General features: G+C 32.8%; 1 protein-coding gene across 5 annotated transcripts in view; it reads left to right on the top strand.

Annotated features, from left to right (window-relative positions):
- SENP6 (SUMO specific peptidase 6) overlaps window positions 1–19,805 on the top strand; it is a 106,780-nt gene extending 86,975 nt beyond the window's left edge. For all 5 annotated transcript variants that reach the window (XM_074368727.1, XM_074368726.1, XM_074368725.1 and 2 more), the window contains 8 exons: window positions 4,210–4,332; window positions 5,342–5,434; window positions 8,682–9,112; window positions 14,364–14,467; window positions 16,035–16,123; window positions 17,349–17,417; window positions 17,555–17,705; window positions 19,284–19,805. In XM_074368727.1, coding sequence (XP_074224828.1) covers window positions 4,210–4,332; window positions 5,342–5,434; window positions 8,682–9,112; window positions 14,364–14,467; window positions 16,035–16,123; window positions 17,349–17,417; window positions 17,555–17,705; window positions 19,284–19,493 — 1,270 coding nt within the window. In that variant the 3' untranslated portion in view covers window positions 19,494–19,805. The remainder of the gene's footprint in view (window positions 1–4,209; window positions 4,333–5,341; window positions 5,435–8,681; window positions 9,113–14,363; window positions 14,468–16,034; window positions 16,124–17,348; window positions 17,418–17,554; window positions 17,706–19,283) is intronic.
- The last annotated feature ends 2,746 nt before the right edge of the window (window positions 19,806–22,551 follow it).

The following is a 22,551-nucleotide window of genomic DNA, read 5'->3' as shown; positions in this document are numbered from 1 at the left end:
TGTACAATGATAAGGAAGTTAATCCACCAGTAAGATTTAGTAATACTAAATAGGTGCGTGCCATACAGTACAGCTACAAGATACGTGAAGGAAAAACTGATAGATCTAAAAGGAGAAACAGGCAAGTCCACAAATACAACTGGGTACTTTAATTTCCCTCTATCAACAGTTGATAGAACAACTAAACAAAATTAACAGGGATAGAGAAGAACTCAACAACACCATCAATAAACAGGATTTACTTACTCAACATCATGGAGTAATATTATACTCCTTTTTGTGTTAACTATACCCCCTTTCCAAAGGAACTGTTTTTCCTTTTGAAGATTTAATGGAAATGGATTATGTTTCAGTAAGTTATAAAATGTGTCAGAGACATGCTGGCGAGAGAAACTGTCCTAGATTTTAAATGCCTAACTTTGCAGACATAGAATCCTTTGAGACCTAACAGACACATTCAAGGACAAGTTCAAACAAAGTTCTTGATAGGTAAATCAAAAGGTATTGTTTCTCTCATAAAAATGTCAAACAAGCATATGAAAAGATCCTCAACATTATTAATCATCAGAGAAATGCACATCAAAACCACAATGGGTTATCACCTCACACTCATTAAGATGGCCACTATCAAAAAGACAAAAAACCCAAACCCAGAAAAGAACTGGAGAGAACGTGAACAAATTGGAACCCTTGTGCGCTGCTGGTGGGAGTGTAAAATGGTACAGCCTCTGCAGAAAACAGTATAGCAGTTCCTCAGAAAATTAAAAACGGAACTACTGTATGATCTAGCAAGCTCACTTCTGGGTTTATGTCCAAAAGAATTGAATGTAGGGTCTCAAAGAGATATTTGCACACCCATGTTCATAGTAGCATTATTCATAATAGCCAAGAAGTGGAAGCAACCCAGATGTCCATTGATGGATGAGTGTATTAAGCACAATGTGGTATATACATACAATGGAATATTATTCACCCTTAAAAGGGAAGGAAACCTGTCATGCTACAGCATGGGTAAATCTGGAAGACATTATGCAAAGTGAAATAAGATACCCACAAGAAGACAAACACTGTATGATTCTGCTTACATGAGATATCTGAAGTAGTCAAATTCATAGAAAAAAAAAGTAATGGTTACCAGAGGCTGAGGGGCACGGGAAAAGGGAGTTGTTAATGGACATAGAGTTTCAGTTTTGCAAAATAAAGAAGTTTTGGAGATCATTTTCACAACAATGTGAAAATACTTAACACTATTGAATTGCACACTTAAAAATGGTTAATAGTGCAAATTATATTATGCTTTTCTCCCCCCATAATTTTAAAAAGAATATGTTATCCCTTAATCCGAGTATATGCTACCTTAAACCAAACTACTGAAAAGCTGTGACTGTGTAGAATAACACTGCTGTTGTTGGATAAAAGTGTTGTTCTGTGAACATCAGGTAGGTCAAGTTGTTTGATACTGCTATTCAGATCATTTTTGTCCTTACTTTCTCTCTGCTTGTTCTGTCAGTTATTGAGAAAGTCTGTGATCTCCAACTATAATTATTGATTTGTCTATTTCTTCCTATGTATTTGAAGCTCTTTTGGGTACATACATGTTTATGTCTTCTTGGAGAATCAATACGTTTATCATTACATAATGTTCCTCTTTATTCTTGATGATCTCCTTGTTTTTAATCCTGTTTTGTTCAAAATGAATATAACTCCTCCAGCTTTCTTTTGGTTTGTGTTGGCATGGTATATATTTCTTCACTCTTTTACTTTTAACCTATTGAGATCTTTAATATAAAATGTTTATTTTTGAAAGCATGTAATTGGGTAAAAAATAAGTTGAACCTCCTGTATTTTATTTACATTTTAGTTTATTCTATTTCATACTTCAGTAATCTACACTTCTTGCATTACAGTAGAAATTTTATGGTCTTTTTTTAATTCTCTTGAAATTCTTTACATTTTCAGGAGGCTTCTTGACATCTTATAGTTAGACTTTGAAACAAATTTTATACAGTAAATTTACATTGTCTACAAGTTCTGCCTTTTCTGATGCAAATCACTATTCCAAATAAAGTAGAGATTCTAACAAAAATCATGATTTTTTTTTAAAATCAGTGTTTATATTTCTCATGACATTTTTAGAAGTGAATTAAAAAGAGGAAACTTCTTAAAACTTCACTATTAAAGTAAGTAATTCAGCTGCTATCAGAGCTGCTCATTCTTTTCCATTTCTAACTCTACAAGCTAGAAACAAACTTTTAAAGTTTGCCAATATTATAAGAAATAGAAGGGCATTACATCTAGAGAATGTTACAATGCAGAGAAGAAAATAATTATTTTAATAAAAATTACTTACAAATCCTTAAATTCATCTTTTAACTTCATCCTACAATCAAATGTCATGATTGAGTTGTTAGATTGTCCACTTTATAAAATAGCAAGTGAACTGCTTCACTGTGACATTCAATATTTAAATAAATGATACACACTGAAAGAAAAAAACTGCACCTCAATGAAAGAAATTCCCACAGGTTTTTTGGTAATAAACTTGGACTTTCCTTTTAATTCTAAAATAAGAGACAGAGCTGTCCAACTAAAGTGAATAGTTCTAATACATGTACATAAAAAACCCCAGAACTATGTATAGTCATGGCTATACTTACGGATGTATATCAGATCAGAAAAACAAAATAGTTATGTTAAATTAAAAGGCATGCATTTGTTTACATATGAAGTAGAGAATAGAGTCAGTTTTCTTAAATCACCAATAACTTTCCTTGTTTAAGTTGAATTATTCCTTTGTCTGTTTGATTCAGTTTACGAAGTAGCCATTGTAGTTTGTGCTGGTAAAAGGCAGCATGGCTCACCTATGATGGTTAGCCCCTAAAGTCAAGTCTCGTTCACTACATGCTCTGTTTTAAGTATATATGTAGAATTCAGCAGTTGATTTAAACTCTGTCATGAGCTGATTCACCGTCTTGTGTCTTCTGTGGGGGCACACTGAGTTGCCCTAAGGCAAGAAATCGGTAAGTTATGTCCTCCTCAGAACTTAAGCTTTAGAATTACCTAATATTATGATAAAAGTGACAGGTCTCGGAAATGTGCCCTCTGGCTATTTGCTGTTTCTGTGTAACATTTCACAAGGCTTTTATATTATCCTCATTTTAATAAATGAATATATTCATAAGCTTGAAATTTGTGTAGCTCCTTTGAGGAAATTTGGAACATAAACAGTTAAATTTAATGTATCATTATTTCCCTTTGTGATCTAAAGGATTATTGCTGTTTGTTTTGATGTAGACCTATAGAAAAAAAAAAAGGCAAGAAAAAATGAAAACTAATGTAAGATCACTTTAAAGAATCATTGTTATAACCTCACCACTGTACAGGTTCTTTTCTGTTTTTATAAAAATAATTTATGGCTGAATCTTCATGGTTTATTAGCTGAACTGTTTAAAACAAAATAAAGATACATAAAGATAGTAGCTTTATTGAGATATAATGCACATAGCCTATGATTCAGCCATTTAAAGTGTATAATTCAGTGGTTTTTAGTGGGTTTTAGTATATTCATACAGTTGTGCCTCTGTCACCATAATCGACATTAGACCATTTTTATTCCCCAGGAGAACCTCACTACCCATTAGCAGTGACTCCCCATTTCTCTCCAGCCCCGCCCCCAGCTCTAGGCAGCCACCAGTCTCCGCACTATCTCTGTGGATTTGCATATTCTGAACATTTCATATACATGGAATCATAAAATATGTGGTCTTTGAGGACGAGCTTCTTTCACTGAGCATAATATTTTCAAGGACCTTCTATGTTACATCATGTTTCAGAACTTTATTTTTATGGCCAAATAATACTCCATTTATGGATATATCACATTTTGTTTTTCCACTTATCAGTTGTTGAACACTTCTGTCATTTCTATTTTTTGGCTGTGCTAAATAATCTTTTGATGTTCATAAATGTGCCCTTGTTTCAAAGGATTAGATCTTTCAAATCCTAGTTTTACTCTCAAACTCATTACTTAAGAATAATCTGGTAGTAATCATTGTCTGGAATATGAAATAAACTTTGTTAATAACTTGTTTAAGTTTAAAGAAATAGAGATTGATGGTGGAAATAGGTATTTGATCACTGTGTGACTATTTTTAGTATAAAGTAAAATGTTAAATTCATTATATTTGGAATCTTTTTTTTATAAAATAGATATTTGGTGCTTGAAAAATTGAAGAAAGAAGAAGCTGACCGAATTCATATATTCAGTTCTTTTTTCTATAAACGCCTTAATCAGAGAGAGAGGAGAAATCTTCATGAAACAACTAATCTATCGTAAGTCAAGCTCTTTGAAAATATTTAAGATGTAGTAAGTCATTTAACTGATATTTTACCAAGTTAAACTTATTTGTATTGAAGTAACAATATTTAGTCCTATTATCAATTGGCAAAACTAATATAATTGATAATACTCTAAAGCCTCAAGAATACCTGGAATTTATAAAGGTGTAATATCTAGATCAGTATGTCCCAAATATGTCTGATAGTTTAAAAAAGTGAAATTACTTGGATACTAGTTAAATACAGATAGTTCTGTTTTAATCCTAGATGTTCCATCCATAATATCTAACAGAGGAGCCTGTGAATCTGTAATTTTAGTAAGTTCTTTGGATAATTCCCTCGCTAGTTAAGGAAATACTATTCTACATATAAGGCCTGAGTAATTTTGTTTATAATTTCTCTCCACATAGTGACTGCATCTGGCTTTAATACTTTCTGGTAATTGGTCATAAGCTATACACAAAGAATTGGTACTTTTTTTTTTTTTTTTGGCCATAAGTGCTGTTAGGTGTCTTGAATTAATGGCAGCTATGCATTATGTAAATAATATTTTCTAGTATATCAGTGATTCCTGATTTTACACCTTAGAGTTGATGATAGTGATTGGTTTTCACCAGTGCTGGTTGTCTGTCCTGCTTCATGTACTGTAAGATACTGCTCACTTTTCCTGGTGTCTTCTCCTCAGTTGTTTTAGGTCATGGTCTGAAATGCTTTTCAGTATCATTGCTAAAACCAGTTCTGCAACAATAAAAATAGTAGCTCTGGTCCACTGTAGTAAGTAGTAGCAAGAATTAACCTCTTTCTTCCAGATTCAGTGATGGGCAGTTTTACATCTTCCTACTCCATCTCAAATGTTCTGCTTTCTTCTCACAACTTGTTAAATCATCTTACAGAACTTTTTGCTCTATTAACATCTTAATCTTCGTGATTTATGAATTGCTGCATATAAGCTGAAATGCTAGAAACATTTCAGAAGCTTGATAATTTCTCCCTTGTCTTACAGAATACAACAAAAGCGACATGGGAGAGTCAAAACGTGGACCCGGCATGTAGACATTTTTGAGAAGGATTTTATTTTCGTACCCCTTAATGAAGCGTGAGTAAGAGTTTCCCTTATGTAAATGTGACGGCAGTTTTTAGAAAATGTGTTTATGAGGTGAATAAATCATCCATTTTTAAACTTCTTTCTGATACTTATTGTATATATTTATACTTACACTGCTTATTTTATGGAAATTAATGCGGTTTTCCAGTGACTCATGTAAGATATTGAACTTTAGAGACACCAGATAGATCTTTTCACGTTTCATTTTATTCATCAGTATGGAATAATGTCATTTTTTTAAAATGGTGCTTTGTGTCTAGCAAACATCCTATAGAAAAGGTTAGAGAAAGATGATTAGATCACATAGTAGAATTTGAATCTTTAGTTTAAAGCATACTTTAGCTCTTAACCAAAAAGAAGAATAAGTGGCTGGATTTATGTCATTTGCTCATTGAAAACCATGTTTACCACTTAAAGCTATTTCCTAAGTAAATTGGGGAAGTTAAACAGTGTGTATTATTCTCACCCAATGACTAGAGGCATAGATACATAGGATAGTAGTATTATACAGTTTAGACTTGAGAGTTTTTGTATTGGATTTTTAAAAATTTCCTACGCCTGCCAGCCGGAGACCCCAGGAATACCCCTATAAATGTTGCACAGTGAGGGTTACTCCTTGGACCCTGGGAGAACACACACCATGGGCAACCGTGGATCGTCCCAGTAAAAGTGTGGTTGATAGAGCCTGTAACAGGATTTGGGCTTTGGTTTGGCAGTTTAGGGGGAGGTCAAAGGAAGCAGTGGTTTGTTTGGGTAAAGAAGTAACATTCACTCATTTAGCAAAAAAAAGAACATTTGGTGTTTTAGGGGGTTGCATTGTGACCTTATATTTGTCTCTGCTTAGATTTTGAAATGGCCTTACTTTGTCTCATTTTATCATGGTTGCATAGTAACCTTGTGTGAAGTTGATATTCTGTATGATTGTTTATGTCTAAGAAGACTGCCAGGATAGCTTCTGAATGTGCTCTTTTTTCTCACTATGAAAAACAAATTTCACTCTATGGTATAATCAAATTCTGCTTATTTAAAGTCATGCTTTAATCATAAGACCTGTGCTCGCTAATTAGCCCAGCCAAAGATAGGTAGGCTAGATTAAAACACTGGTTTTGGCTGTAAAGCCCAACTCCTTCAAAGCTATATATTCAAGTCAAACATAGTATCATAATAAAATTTAGAACTATGTTTAAAACTAATCTTTAATTTCTTCATTTTCCTCAGAATAAGGTTTCTTGACATTAATATGTCATATAACTTAACAAGTGAGCTTCCCACTAGGTTAAAGGGAGCATATACCTAAAAAGCCATTTGTCAGAAATTAATTATAAAAATTTAAATTAGAAATATAATTTGAGGCACACGTAGTTTAACAACAGAGGCACATCCCTCTTTGTCACAGTATCTGATGTGGAGGGAAGCTACATTCATTGCTTTCAGTCATCTTGGTGAAAGGTAGATAATGAACAAAGGTGTTAGTAAAGTGTTCTGCAAGAGATCTATCCATTTGTAGATGGGAAGAATAGCCTCCGGATCATGAGGGTTCTTTTTTTTTTTTTTTTTTTTTTTTTTTTTTTTTGAGATGTAAAGAAATACTTATATACACTAATTATGTTAGATAGGCATATATTTGTCATCTGTTTTATTTTTAATTTTCCTGGTCGTAATTTCTTCAAGGTAAAAGTTTATATGCTTTTTAAAATTTAAATTGTTGTCATAATTGACAGGAGCAGAAATTTAACATTTAGATCTAATCCATCTTTAAGTGAAGTTACTTGTGTTAGCCTCGTCTCCCATGGATAGACTTAAGGTTAAGGTAGCTGCTATTAAAAGGGATCATAAAAGTAAAACCTGGCTCTTAGAGGTTGGAAGTGACCTCAAAAGCTTTCTCTTTTCAGCTAGATGCAGGAAGAATTTTTCCAAGTTTTTAGGTGAAGCAACAGAAAAATTATGGCTTATCTATATTATCATAACTGCAAAATGTTTAGAACTGTGATAGACTTTGAGAATCACTGTATTATACCATACTTAGCTAGTTTTTAAAACACGTTCTTCACATTTTAACATTTCTGAAATTGAGATAACCTTCCAGTCAGCTGTGTCTTAGAGTTGATGAAGTGAGGAAGGTGGTGTGCTGCTCTTCTCCTACCCCAGCCTGACCTAAGTCCATAGGATGCCGAGGTTAATAATTAAAAACGGAGAGCAGCATTCCTCCATCTGGTCTTTACAACACTGACAATGAAGCCAGCCTCTGTGGCCTTTCTGCTTATGCTGTCTGGTGAAGAGATGTGCTGTTTCTTAGTATTACCTTGGGGGAATTTGACATTTTTCAGAAATAGAATATAGAATAGCTTTTATCCATGTCAAGATAATTCATTTTTCATTCAGTAAATATCTGTTGAACACCCTAATATATGACATGTATAGCCTGTTCATTATATCCCAGCACATAATACTGTGCCTACCAAATAGTAAGCCTTTAATAAAATTCATTAGGTTAATGAATATTAACCAATATTAGCTGTACAGCTTCTTACTCATGGCTTATACCCTACTTTTGGGAACTGTGATAACCTGAATTTGGCTATATCATGAGCACCCACTTGACAGCTGGAATCCTATTAATACTTGAAGTTTTGTTATGATTAGATTGGATGTATTATTTTAATTTAATATATTTTATTTCAATATAGCATGAGACAAAGAATTTTCAGTATTAAGAAATTCCTGCCTTATTAATAAGAAAAACACAGATGTGGTAAAAGTTTTTAAAAAGCAGTTATGTGTAATATTTAGAAAATGTTCAAAATTATAAAGTCTAATTAGACTTCTGAAGACATTTTAATCTTGAGGCTAGTTTTTTATTGTCATAAATAGGGCAAAGGAAACATAATTGGGAATGATGAATTGCAGAGATGTACTTCACATTTTGTTAAATTGCCTGAAAAACAATGAATTTCATTTTGAATGAAAATTTCATTCAAAGCAAGAAACGGTTCAAAGGATTATTAGCAAAAGTGAATGCAGACTATGTAATTCTGACAAAAATTATGTTATTTTTGAATAGACACTGTATTCTGTTAATCGATCATGTAAACAAGTGGATAATTTGAGAATTGAAAAAATTGGGCATACTTAATAAATTTGTTTACAAAAGCTTTAGGAAAAAACATTTTAATATTTATTGCCAAATATAATAAACTTTTCTAATAATATATTCAGTAGTTTCATTTGTTTTTTACAGTGCACACTGGTTTTTGGCTGTTGTTTGTTTCCCTGGTTTGGAAAAACCAAAGTATGAACCTAATCCTCATTACCATGAAAACACAGTCATGCAAAAATGTTCAACTGTAGAGGACAGTTGTATTTCTTCTCCTTCAGCCAGTGAAATGGACAGTTGTTCACAAAACTCTTCTGCCAAGCCTGTAATTAAGAAGATGCTAAACAGAAAGCATTGCGTAGCTGTAATTGATTCAAATAATGAACAGGAAGAAAGTGACCCTCGTTATCGGAGAAACATAAGCAGTGTGAAATGTAGTCTGAAAAAAATAAATCATACTGCAAGTGAAAATGAAGAATCGAATAAAGGAGAATCTGCATGCCAGAAAGTTGTTGATAGGACTAAAAGTGAGAATGGCCTACAGAATGAATATTTAAGTTCTATGCACCATACAGGTATGTTTCTAAATGTTTTAAAGAATCAAAGAATTCAGAATAAGTTGGATATTTTTAGAAATAGGATTAAGATTTCAGGGTGCACTTTTTAAAAGTCAGGTTTATTGAGGTATAATTTACTTACAGTAACATTCACTCATGAATATAGCTCAGTGAGCTTTGATAAATGTATACAGTCATGTAATCACTATAACAATCAAGATTTAGAACCTTTCCTTTACTCCAAAAAATTCCCTTGTGCCCCCTTGATAGTCAGTCTCCTCCTCTCACCCTTACAGAGAGTGCAGTTTTAAAATTGTAGTACAAGGTCTACATTTTCCATTTATAGGAACTTGGATTGATTTTTATTTCATGGAAATTTACTTATTCAGCATATACAGTAGATGCACAGTCTTAGATCTGTAAGGCGAATTAGTTCGATCTTCTCAATTTACAGATAAGCAAATTGAGATCAAGTGGCAAGAGGCAGAAATTAAAGCTTTCTCCTCCAAATAGTTGTTGACATTCAAACTAAAGGTTAGTTCCTATTCCTCACTCTTATTCATGGTTTTCAATGGGAAGAAGGGCACTGATCCAACCTCTGCTTTTTTATTTCCCTTCAGTTCTAATAATTTTTTTTTCCCTTGAACCAGTTCCATATTTCTGACCTTGTTATAGAAATCTAAGGTTTCTCTTCAAATAGGTAAATTTTATATCAAGGCAGCTACATAATTTCCACTCCAAACAAAAGTAAAATAGTCTACTTTCTAAACCCATAATATGCTGTAGTATGTACTTTCAAACTTACTGAACTATGAATAGATCTAATAAATTTTCTGTGGAGGAAAAATACTCAGTGTAAGTCATAGAAGAAATTATGTGAACTCGGAAAGACCTTATCAAAAATTGTGAATTCTGAACATACTCTTGGTATGTCTGCCATCCTGTATTATTTTAGTAAGTCAGAAAGCTGTTGCTGAACCCTTATAATATCACTTTTGTTTGTTTGAGATACTAGGTTGCCTAAAGCTGACATTAGCCCTATGATTGTTGGTCTTTTTGCCCTCTAGGGGGTATAAGATAAGAGGCAGAAGGGGGAAATTTAAGAGATAAAGCAAAAAAAAGTACATCAAAAGCCAAACAGATAAATGCAGTTGACCCTTGAATAATGTGGGGTTTAGGACTGACCGTCTGGACAGTCGAAAATCCATGTATAATTTGACAGTTGGCCCTTGGTATCATTAAACAGTTCCACATTTGCAGATTCACATCCCTGGATTCAGCCAACCTCAGATTATGTAAATACTGTATTACATACTTATTTTTTAAAAAATCCATACGTATGTGGAACCAGTGCAGTTCAAACCTGTGTTGTTCAAGGGTCAACTGTACCACCTTTTCTAGCTCACTTCCTAGTCTATCCTCTGACAGGAAGTGAAGATAGGCAAATTAGGTAATCACCAAATTCTGATTGTAATTGTTTTCAGTTTTAGTATTTTAATATTTGAATAGAAAAAATATAAAAGAGGCAGTGAATAGCCACATTACAGATTAAATACCATTTGGGGCACTCTGAATATTAAGCCTTCAAGGCAGCATGCACTGTCTCTCATTGCCTTTAAACCAAAGTCCTGCCAGTTAGTACATGAGAAGAGGGTGGACACCATTAGTCATAAGGGAATGTAAATCAAAACCATAAAGAGATTCATAGCCACACTTGCATGGCTAGAATCAAAAAGTCAGTTACCAAAAAGTGTTGGTGAGGATGTGGGGAAATGAAAACCTTCATATATTATTAGTGGAAATGTAAAATGGTGTGGCCTGCTTTGGGAGACAAGTTTTGACAGTTCCTCAAAATGTTAAACAGAGTTACCATATAACCCAGCAGTTCCACTCCTAGATAAATACCCGAGAGATAAAAACATGTCCACACAAAAACTTGGGCATGAACATTTACAGCAACATTATTCATTACAGCAACATTATTCATAATAGCCAAAAGGTGGAAACAATCCAGATGTTCATCAGCTGATGGATAACCAAAAGGTGGTCTATCCATCTGATGGGTTATTATTAGGCCATAAAAAGAAATGAAGTAGTGATGCATGCTACAACATGGATGAAACTGGAAAACATCATGCTAAGTGAAAGTAGTCACAAAAGACCACATATTATGTGATTCCATTTGTATGAATTTCCCAAACAGGAAAATCTAGAATAAATGGATGCTTAGGGCTGGTGGGGGTTGGGGAGACAGGAATATGGGGAGAAGGGAGTGATAGCTGAAGGATACAGAGTTCGATGTTCTTTTTGTTTTTTTGAGGTTTAAAACATTTTGAAAATGTTTTAAAATTGACTCTTGTGATGGTTGCACATATATGTGTAAGTAAATCAAAAACCACTTATATACTTTAAATGGGTGAATTGTATGGTATATGAGTTATATCTCCATAAGACATTTTTTAAGTTCCTTTTTGATCAATAATTTCATACAGTTTAATGTAAATTCAAGTTAAGAAATAACGTGCATGACTTAAAACACAGCAATGGGATAAAAATAGCCTAGGACTTCTTTCATATGTTCATATATACAAACCCCAGAAATTCCTATTGGCCCTCTCCTACAAGTTAATGTTCTAGTTGAGTAGTAACCAGTTAAATTTGAATAAATATCCTAACAAATCCTGATGGAGACCAAAGTAAAGAATATCTGCTTTATGTAGTTTGCCCGTTGAGTATGTTTATTGTATTTATTCTTCTTTTTAAAATTATAGTTTGTGAATTTGTTTTGTTTTTAGTATATGTGTAACTGTCTTATATCTTCCTTAAAGGAAATTAATTTAACTTTATTGTACATGATACACTGATATATTCCCTTCTGTTTTAATGCTTATCTTAATTCAGTGATGATAGTGTCCCACAGTTTGAAAATTGGTTCTCTAGAATGGGTGTATATTTTTCAGGAACAAGTTCTCATATCTTTTATCAGATGTTTCCAAGGGATCAGTCACCCAAAAGTACATTAGATAAGAGTGCTCTGTAGAGGATCCTTTACTGCCTCAGGGAGGATAGTTAAGCAGATCTATCCTAGATAAAATGATGACATTAAAGTTATTACAAGGAGAGCTTGTGGAAATTTTTGTGATTGTGATTAGTGTCTTAGTAACCAATTTCTATTTGGTCTGGGAGTATAGTTGACAGGATTTAAATGAGGCGTTTTAGATAGTTTTAATACGATTTTAACCATTGAACACATACAGTCATAAATATTGACTGTGATGTCGGAGGACATACTACAGTAAGTGGAGTTGTATCTTATCAAACAGATTAGGTTTTTAAGGTCAGCTGTAGGAAAATAATAATCTGTGTTATCACTGCTTTCATTTGCTGTTCCTTCAGGTGAGCACCATTTGAAATAGTTGTCTTGCTATGTATGGTACCTGAAAATGTGTATGTTTAAACTCTAGAATTACGCTTGACACCTTCAGATGATCTCACTATACAAGAAGCTCAGGAACTGGTTCTGATTGAGAAAGCAGCTGATTGAGTTAGTGCCTCAATTTACACCAGGGCTATCGTTTACTGAATGAAATAATTGAAGGAATTGACTACACTATTTAAATTATTTTTCTTCCTTTTTTTCAATGCACATGTATTTTATTTGTATAAAGTTCGTATTTATATGACAAAGTTTCTGTGTAATAGATAGGTATAGGTAGGAATAATTTGCTACTGAAATAACTTGATTGTAATGACTAACTGAATTACCACAGGATTTGAACAAAGTTTATTCAAATAAAGGTGTTTTAGCTTCAAAAAAGCATAAAAATATAGATTTTTGAAAAAGATAAATTGAAAAGGTTATTCTTTGCATAATAAAAGGATTCACCATGAGTGCTTTATTATTTTAAATAGTGTGTTTTTTATCACAACATTTAGATTTTTTAAAATTGAAGTATAGCCAGTTATAATGTGTCAGTTTCTGATGTATAGCATAAGGTCCCAGTCATGCATGTATTATATACATATATTCATTTTCATATTCTTTTTCATTAAAGGTTATTACAAGATATTGAAAATAGTTCCCTGTGCTATACAGAAGTTTTTTTTTTTAATCTATTTTTAAATACAGTGGTTAACCTTTGCATATCTCAAACTCCCAAATTTCTCTCTTCCCACCTCCTTTCCCCCAGTAACCATAAAATTGTTTACTATGTCTGCATAGATTTTTATATATGTTAAATATATCTTTTCAGGGGCACGTTTTATCTTGCTGTCTTTCCATCCCATCTTGCGTATGTTAGTATTCTTAGTGCCCTTTTAATAGCTTGTACCAAAATAAGTTTTATCCTGTCCAAAACATCTTGAAGTCATGCTTTTAAAAACTTGAAAATAGTGTGCTCTATAATAAAGCATAATATTTGTATATTTGGTATCAAAGTCCCTGACTCAGTTTTCATTATTTTCATGAAATCTTGTTTCTTCAAAATATATTATGTGATTAGCTTCTTTCAGCAAAATAATTGGTTTTTAAGGATTTAGATTCTTGAAACAAACCTTTAAAAGAATTCATTACAAATATTTCTTTTGAGTCAATTATTTTCATACTATCAGGACCTACATTGGCTTTTGTTGTTTTATTTTTATTGAAAAAAATCTATTAATAAACCAAACATGAAGGAAAAATATAGACCTGGGGAACTTGTCCATAACTACTATCTTATGATGATTATTTCCATCTTTATGTATTTTTAAAAATTATTTGTTCAAAAGCAGACCTGTTTTACTTAGTTTTAGTCATTTTTTAACTTGTATTATACAATTTTCCATATTTTTACAATTTTAATTTTTTAAATGTACAATAATTAATTTTATGTTCTATTATTTGCTAACTGTTCTTTGTTATTGAACATTTGAGTTATTTTCAGACTATTGTAGTTACTGTTATTAAAGATATCTCTAGCATACCTAGCACAACATTTATTTATATATATGTATTTAAATATATATATAAGTATTTAATAATATAATTGATACCCAGTTTTTAAATTTTAACAAGTTTCAGGGTCTGAGTAGAAATAGTTCTGTAAATGACATGTCAGTCCAGGTTTTTATTAAAAGTAACTTACTTTATATTTGTGATATATGTGAAGACAGATTTTTGTATTCATATTTAGTATAATTAATTATAAGCATTAATTTTAACATCATATACTCTTAAGTTATGTGCATGTTCTTTTTAAAAATTATATAATGTTTCTTATTGATACAGATGGCTTAAGTAAAATCAGACTAAACTATAGTGAAGAATCAGCTGAAGGTAGTAAAATGCTTGAAGATGAACTCATCGACTTCTCAGAAGATCAGGACAACCAGGTGAAAAATCTAACGCTTGACCAAAAGTTCTAATATTTTATCTAATTAATAGGTTTTATTTGGAGTCTTGTAGGCAGTTCCTTCAACCAGTAACTTACGCCTTCTGGATTTGGAACTTATCTCAAAACACAAATTCAGGTTTCAGTTCAGAAGTTGCCATGATAAAAATTATTAGTGTTGTTTTATTTTTTGTTTGAGAGTTTTTCTTTGTTTTGTTTGCTATTGTGGGTTAATGCACCTTAGAAAATTTTAATGTCAGATTAATTCTCCCACCCCAACCCAGCTCCCGCCCCCACCACCCCAGTCACACCCCTTCCCCTTTCTCTTTTAAAGCATCTGCGGACCATACTTTACCTTTGGACTGACTTAGGAGGCAAATGTTTACATTTTCGATTATGTAGTGAACAAGCATAGCAAAATTATATTATTTTTTACACTTTCTAGTGATTCTTTTTCTTTGATCTAATTTAGTGTGTATGTATCATGGCAGGAGCAGGTAATATGTAGTTAAAACTACATAGGTCAATTCTGATATTTCCTTAGAGTCACATTTGCTCTAATAAACTTTATTAACATCAAGAATAAAGTATATTTTTGAAAATATAATTTTAGTTAAACAGGGCTTTATATTGAGAGAAAAGTTTATACCATTTCTTTAACTCTGACCTTTCCTTAGTTGTTAGGATAAACTTTGAGTTTATCTAGTCGTAAAGATAACTTTGTACCATTTCTCCTTTTTACTTAATCCTCTTGTGAACAAAATACATTTTTTGTAGTGTTGGTTGGTCTACAGTGTGTGGCTGTGAGATAGTTTTTTGTTTAATACATACAGACCCATGTCTAGATTACATTCAAGATTTACAATGGTTACATATTATGCTCCTTTCATCATAGCAGTTATATGAACTAGTTATTCTAATTGTGTATTATTATTATTGTTGTTGTTATTGTTATTCTTACTGTTGATTATTTCATAAGGTTGCAGGAAGCTTCCCCAAAGAACAGAAAAAGTCTTGTTTGTTTTACATTCAAGATAATTTGTAGAATAAGGCACAGTATCATAAAGCCATCTTCTCTCAAGTGAAGTGGATAAATGGTTTTGTTGAGTAAAACAGTGTTTCTAAAAACCCTTTAAATGTTTTGATATGAAAAAAATTTGTGTGAAAGAATAATAAATATGTCACTCATGCCCTGTTATGAAACAGTTGTCCTAGCCAGCAAGCTAAATTTTTGTGAAAATACCTAAAATCAGAGCCGTGGTGTTTGACTGGAGAAGAATCAGTCATACTATATTTAGTCTTTAAAAATTTAGATTGAGTAAATAGATGTAACAAGTTTTTTGTAGACATCTGATTGACTGTTTCTTTTCATTCAAATGCCAGTGTTGTAGCATGAGATAAATGGAATGGAGTGACATACATACATTTTCTAATGTCAGATTGCCTAAATAGAAGAAGTTGCTTTACATTTTTGTTGCAAAGATGTTTATCCTCAATAGTGCTGTTGTTAAGTTGTTAGTTATTTAGACTGTATGCTTTCAGTGCTAACAGTAGGCTGTCTTTTACAGGATGATAGCAGTGATGATGGTTTCCTTGCCGATGACAACTGCAGTTCAGAAATAGGACAGTGGCATTTAAAGCCTACCATCTGTAAACAGTAAGCATTAATTGTATATCTTGCAAACTACATGATAATTTTTATTCAGGTACCCTCTTAGAATAAAACATTAACCCCGTACTGTTTTAATTTAAACAAGTACTTAAGCAAAAGTCACAAAAAGCTTTCAGGGTCAGTGAGGAAAATTGGATCATGCCCAGTGTCCAGGGATCGAGTTGGCGAGAATGGAAATCGTTTCAGTTCTCCGTTTGCCCATTTTCCATGTGTGCGTATGTGCACCGAAAACCACTATCCCTTTTGGATATATAGTGAGTTGAAGCAGGAAAAGACAAAAAAACTGTCATTTCAATTCACATCTGTAACACAGGAATTGGAGTTTACACTGATTCTGTAGCTACTGTGTGAAGGCTGTGGAGTGACTCAAGGCAGTCCTAAGGGACAGGTTCCAGATGGGAACCCTGAGTGTGAGTGAGTCTATTTTGGTTCTCAGATGTACATATTCAGAGGATTTTCAGGGTCTCCAGACTTCTTAGGTGATAAAATAGTACCTATTCCTAGACTTCATCTCTCTTTTTGTAGGAAATGTTGGCTGAAACTCCATTAACAGCATTTGAAATGCAAACTTCATTTATAAAGGAAAAATATAAAGACCTAGAGCAGTTAAAAGATTTTTCTCCAGGTCTCATAAAATTTTAGCCAGGAAGAACCTAGATTTTTAACCATTCTAGGACTTTTTGCACTACATTATACTTCCTCGCTTACTTGGGTTTACAACAAAGTTTGAAGATTGAGTGTTATTTATATTGAGTGTTCAAAAGTGGAAGCTTGCCCAAAACACTGGACTCTAAACTAATTCTTTTATGTGAAGATTACCTGTTTTGTTGTCTAAAATAGATTTTAGTTGAAAATGGAGTTATTTTTCTTCTACTTTTTACCTGGTCCCCACTTTTGGTAATTTGGAGTATAGGGATGTTCAAATTTTCAGAATTGTTTTGGCTTTCTACTAAATTTTGTGATATTTTTAGAAACTAACTATGAAACATCAGTGAAATATATTCATCACTTAGATATGGTTAGATTAATATTCTATAATTCAGTATTTAATATAACCATGTATAGTTAATTATTATTAGGTTGTTTATGCATAAAAGATTTATTTTCCTCCCAGGTTTTACTGAGGCAGGTTTTAAATTTTATGGTTAATGCACAGCTTTCTATGCCTTTTAAACATAAAGTATTAATATTCATCATTTCTACCCTGCAGACCTTGCATCCTACTGATGGACTCACTCAGAGGCCCTTCTCGGTCAAATGTTGTAAAAATTCTAAGAGAGTAAGTTAAAAGCTGTGCCTGTACTTTATTCTGGTGGGAATGAGAAACTATGTATATTTGTGTGTGTGTGTGTGTGTGTGTGTGTGTGTGTGTGTGTGTGTGTGTGTATGCATATTACTGTATACCTATCATTGCAGGTATTTAGAGGTGGAATGGGAAGTTAAAAAAGGAAGCAAAAGAAGTTTTTCCAAAGATGTTATGAAAGGCTCTAATCCAAAAGTACCCCAGCAAAACAACTTCAGTGATTGTGGTGTTTACATATTGCAGTATGTAGAGAGCTTTTTTGAGGTGAGTTTAAGTTTGTTGGATCTCATTTAATAAATAATAAAATGGTGTGTTTGACCTTATGTTAGTGTAAAAAACACAACAAGCAAATAATTTGAAGAGATTGAAAACTGTCATTTTAAGAATTATTTCAGGGAGTAAAAACTCTTAAGAGTATTTTTAAGTCATAAGAAAAGACTGTATACTCCATCAAATCCAGGGCTTGTTGACCTCATTCCTTACCACTGATCAGTTATTCGTCTCCAATGCCTCTTTCCACCTTAAGAAATTTCTCCCATGTTGGGCTATCTCTTACCCTTTTTTTCCTCCCCTTCACAGATATATTTCTGGACAACATTTATATTCACTGTCTTCCTTTCCACAAATCCCACTTGCTTCTTAGATCTGCCTTAACCCTCACCCTTATGTTGAAATTGTTCCTGACTCCCAGCTCCATTTGACAGTGTTGATCATTCCTTCCTCATAACGCTCTCTTCCTTTGCCTTCTGAGATGCAGTACGAGGCATACATCTCAGACATTCTTTACAGTTATCTCAACTGCTTCTTCCTCATCTGCATCCATTGTGCTAGAAGTCCTATGAATTCTGTCACTTAATGTCAGATATATTCGGTTCTTTACCCCTGCTACTGCTTTCTAAGTCCAGGTTCTAGTGTCACTGTTCCAAACTGCTGCACCAACATCTAACTAGGCCTTTTGAGTTGTATTTTTCAATTCTTTTCCCAGGACCCAAATCGAATCAGGCCACCTCTCTTCTTTAAATCTTATAGTGGTTTTCTGTTGCCCTTTAGTTAAGACCAGGATCCTTCATGTAGCCTGCATGGTCTAACTACCGTCCAAGCTTCTAGCCTCATTTCTACCATTCTTACTCTTTAGTGTTCTACATACCAGCTACCTGAATGTCAGTCAGCTTCCCATACTGTGTCATGTTCTCTCTTGCCTCCAGCCCTTGATACATATTTCCTTACCTGGAATACTCTTCCCTGTTGCTTCCATCATTCCTTATTTGGCCAACTCCATTCTTCAGGTCTTAGCATAAACATCACTTCTTCTTGGAATTGTGTTCAGCCCTCAGATATGTATTCCCATAGGACTGTCTGCTTCCCGCATCTTAATACTTGTCATAGTCATTGTTTTAATTGTTGAGTTGTCTGTCTGTCTACACTGGGGTCAGCAGACCTTTTCCTAATGGGCCAGGCAGTAAATATTTTAGGCTTTGTAGCCACACAGTCTCTACTCTTAGTTCTGCTATTACGGCATTTGAAAGCATCCACAGACAGCATGTAAATGAGTTAGTGACTGTGCTCCAGTAAGGCTTTATTTACAAAAACAGGCAGTAGGCAGAATTTGGCCTACTAGCTGTAGTTTGCTGACTCCTGATCTAGACTCTGAGATCTGAAGGTAGAAACTGTCTTGCATCTCCAGTGCCTAGCACAATGCCTGGCACGTGATAATGAGTAAGATGAGTAAATACTTATTAAATGTTATTGATTTTATTCATTTTAACTCTGGAATGCTTTTGTGATTGAAACTAAAATATTATTATAATTTTCTAATGTACATTTAATATTTTTATTTCCAAGAATCCAATTCTTAGTTTTGAACTACCTATGAATTTGGCAAACTGGTTTCCTCCTCCAAGAATGAGAACAAAAAGAGAAGAAATACGAAACATAATTCTGAAGCTGCAGGAAGATCAGAGCAAAGAGAAGAAGAAGCATAAGGACACTTACTCAACAGAAACGTCTTTAGGCGAGGGAACAGAACAATATGTCAATAGCATCTCAGATTGACCACTTCTGATGCTTGTCAGTATTGCCTTCAGAAACTGAGTGACTTTCAACTTTGGGTATAGACAGTAAAGAACTGAAGTGCTCTCTACTCAGAGTGATTTGGAAATGTTAATGCTTGTATAAATGTCATATAATTAATTTCCAATGGAGTATGTATTAAGTAAAAGTCTGTAAATATGTTAATGAGGCCAATTTTTCCAGCATTTATAATTATTTTTTTCACTTGTTAGGAAGCTTTTGTTATGTATTTTCTGTTAATAGTACTTAAAACTGCAACTTCTAAACACAAAATAAATAAAAAGAAAATATTTATAGGAGGAAATGATTAATTTGATATTCTTTAGTGAAATTGTATTCAATCTTCAGTGGGTATGATATATTTCATGGGAATATTCGAGTAGCAATGATAGTCTTTTGACCTTTGCATTTGTTCTAAAATAACTTGAAATATGAAACTAAGATTAAATCAAAGGCATTTTGAATAAGAAAGACATCTTCATATGCTTGTGTAGCAGAAAAAAAATAACAGCTTTTTAATTCATACACTCCATTGTACTTAGAGAACTGGGCCCCCAAATGTAATAAATATTTATAATTTTATTCAAATATTTAAGAAGGAGTATTTAGAGCAATTCAAAGAAAAATAACTGAATTATACTACTAAATAATAACTATACTTTATCATACATTATTGTCAAGTACATTTCTGAAGATGTCAAAGGCTCAGGTTAAAACTATTTTGGTAAATACAGCTTCAGTTTCAAATATCCCATGTTACCTTTCCCTATTATAGCTTAAAGTATCTTCAACCTGTGTGATATAGTTAACTGAGAAACATTTTTAACCTGTGAACACAGGAATTTAAATAGGAATTTACTATTTTTTGTAATGACTTTTGCTATTTTTTCATTGCTTATTTTGTTCTTGTTATTTTGATAAACAAATTATCAGACTTTTTGCACCTGAGTTTTTTAGTGTAAATTATTTTTACAAGCGAAAGTAGTCTTTAGTCAGTTGCATAATACAGAAAAAAAATCTCCTACCTTGAATTCCCCTTTAAAATAATAAAATGTGATGGTTTTGATGACAAATTTGGAACTCATGTAGGAATATTGCACATATCTGCCAAAACTATTATTTTCAAATGAAATGTTACACATTTCTTTCGAATTAACTTTGAGACTTGAAATTATATATTTTAAAAATCTTTTTTTTGTTGTTAAATAATTTAAAGTGCACATATAACAAACATATTTGAAAATAAACAGAAGACCATTTTAAATATAATTATTTTTTAATCTTGCCATTTTCTGGCATTGCAACCAACATTTTAGGCTATTTTCCTGGATTTAATTAAGTCCATGGATGTGTTTGGCGTGGATTGGAGGTGTTGTTAACAACAACCAAAAAAAAAAAAAAACATATTTAGACACACTCATTAAGGAAAACATTAAAATGTAAGCTTAAGGAATATCACCATTAGTGGTTATTGATTATGGATTTGTTACTTTGAACCATCTTTTTTTATTTATAAGTTACATTATTTCTTTTTTAGGAATACCCTAGAGCTCTTAACTCAGGTATGAAAAACACAAGAGTTTAGTTTTATTTTTTACTGAATATGGACCAAAAAATGGATTTTTTTTAAAACCTGATAGCAGAAAACAAAATTGGCATATTTAAATTTTTTTTACTGTACTGTATTTTATCAGAAGGTGAAAGTACTGAAAAAAACTATTCTAAAATGCTTACTTGTTTTTGTTTTAATTTCTATTGGTTACATTTTGCACTCTCAATTTTCTATAAGATAAAAAGATAACCTGTCCCTTGGGCCAATTCAGTCAGTCACGTTTTGACATGAGAAATATAGATATGTCTGTCAACTGTCTAGAGACAGAATATCCAGCTATTTGATCATATTTCTCCCACCCCATGTAAAATTCTTTTTTTAAAAGTTATGCTGATGACTTTGCAATATATATTTGAATCTTTGGAGACAGCCAGTGTGAGCTCCAAAATCAGACTTGAGAATCTCTGGTGTATATGCACATTTACTTGACAATTGTGTTCTCTGGTACTTCTATACGTAGTTTGAAGTGGGTATCAACCTTTTAAATGTATTATGAGTACTTAGAAGTTGTGAAACAGAATTTTAAAGTTTAGAGGTTTGTTACTAGGTGCTGACACTGCATGACGCGTATCTGGTGTCTTAACTAATTAGATAGATCTGCTGTATTTGTTTTCTTGTTGGATAGAATAACAGTTAATCATTTTTAGAGGAGTTTTAGATTACTTGCCATGAAATTTGTATGTGTCTTAGCTCTTGCTAGTTTAGGAACAAAGGTGGTATTTAGCTGGTCCTTTTCCTTTGATGTTGCTAAGACAGCTGAAAACTTAATGATATTATTTCAAGTTCACATAAACCTAGGTCAAGCATAGTAACCTGTGCCTAAACTATTAGTCAATTAAATGTAGGAGGTTTTATTTGAAAGGAAGAAATAATTATCTAAGTTATATATTGTTTCAAGTTAACAAAATGAATTCCATATTTTTTCTTTAAAAAAACTATGATCTCTGAAGACTGTAAGATAAAAAGAATAACAGTTTTAATTTCCCAGAAATTAAAAAAATTGTACTTAAAGTCTCAGACAATTCACTGAATAGGAATAATAAAGAATATATTTTAATATATAACATATGGTCAAGAGTTGGTGGAGTAAAACTACTGGGATATAGCAACAGAAGGGATAACTCGGTTAGAAGAAACAACCCTTAAGGGAGGAGGGTAGTGCAGGGCTGTGTATCTAGAAGAGGAACAGATTAAAATGTTGCTCTGTAGATTGCATTCAGGACATAAGGAGGAGGGAGAGATTATGTGGGGAGGATACGTCAGGCTGTCTAGCCAAGTGACCCTGAATGGATAGTGAACCAGTAAGACAACAGAATTCACAGAGGCAAGACCAGACTGTATTAGGGAATGTAATCTACTAAAGAATGTTCTAGAACAGTCAGCAAGACTTTCTGGTACACTTGTCGTTTTCCTACTCCCAGGAAGAAG

This window comes from Camelus bactrianus, chromosome 8 (genome assembly GCF_048773025.1).
Source record: "Camelus bactrianus isolate YW-2024 breed Bactrian camel chromosome 8, ASM4877302v1, whole genome shotgun sequence".
Taxonomy (NCBI): Eukaryota; Metazoa; Chordata; class Mammalia; order Artiodactyla; family Camelidae; genus Camelus; species Camelus bactrianus.
This window is presented reverse-complemented; position numbering and strand designations above follow the sequence as displayed.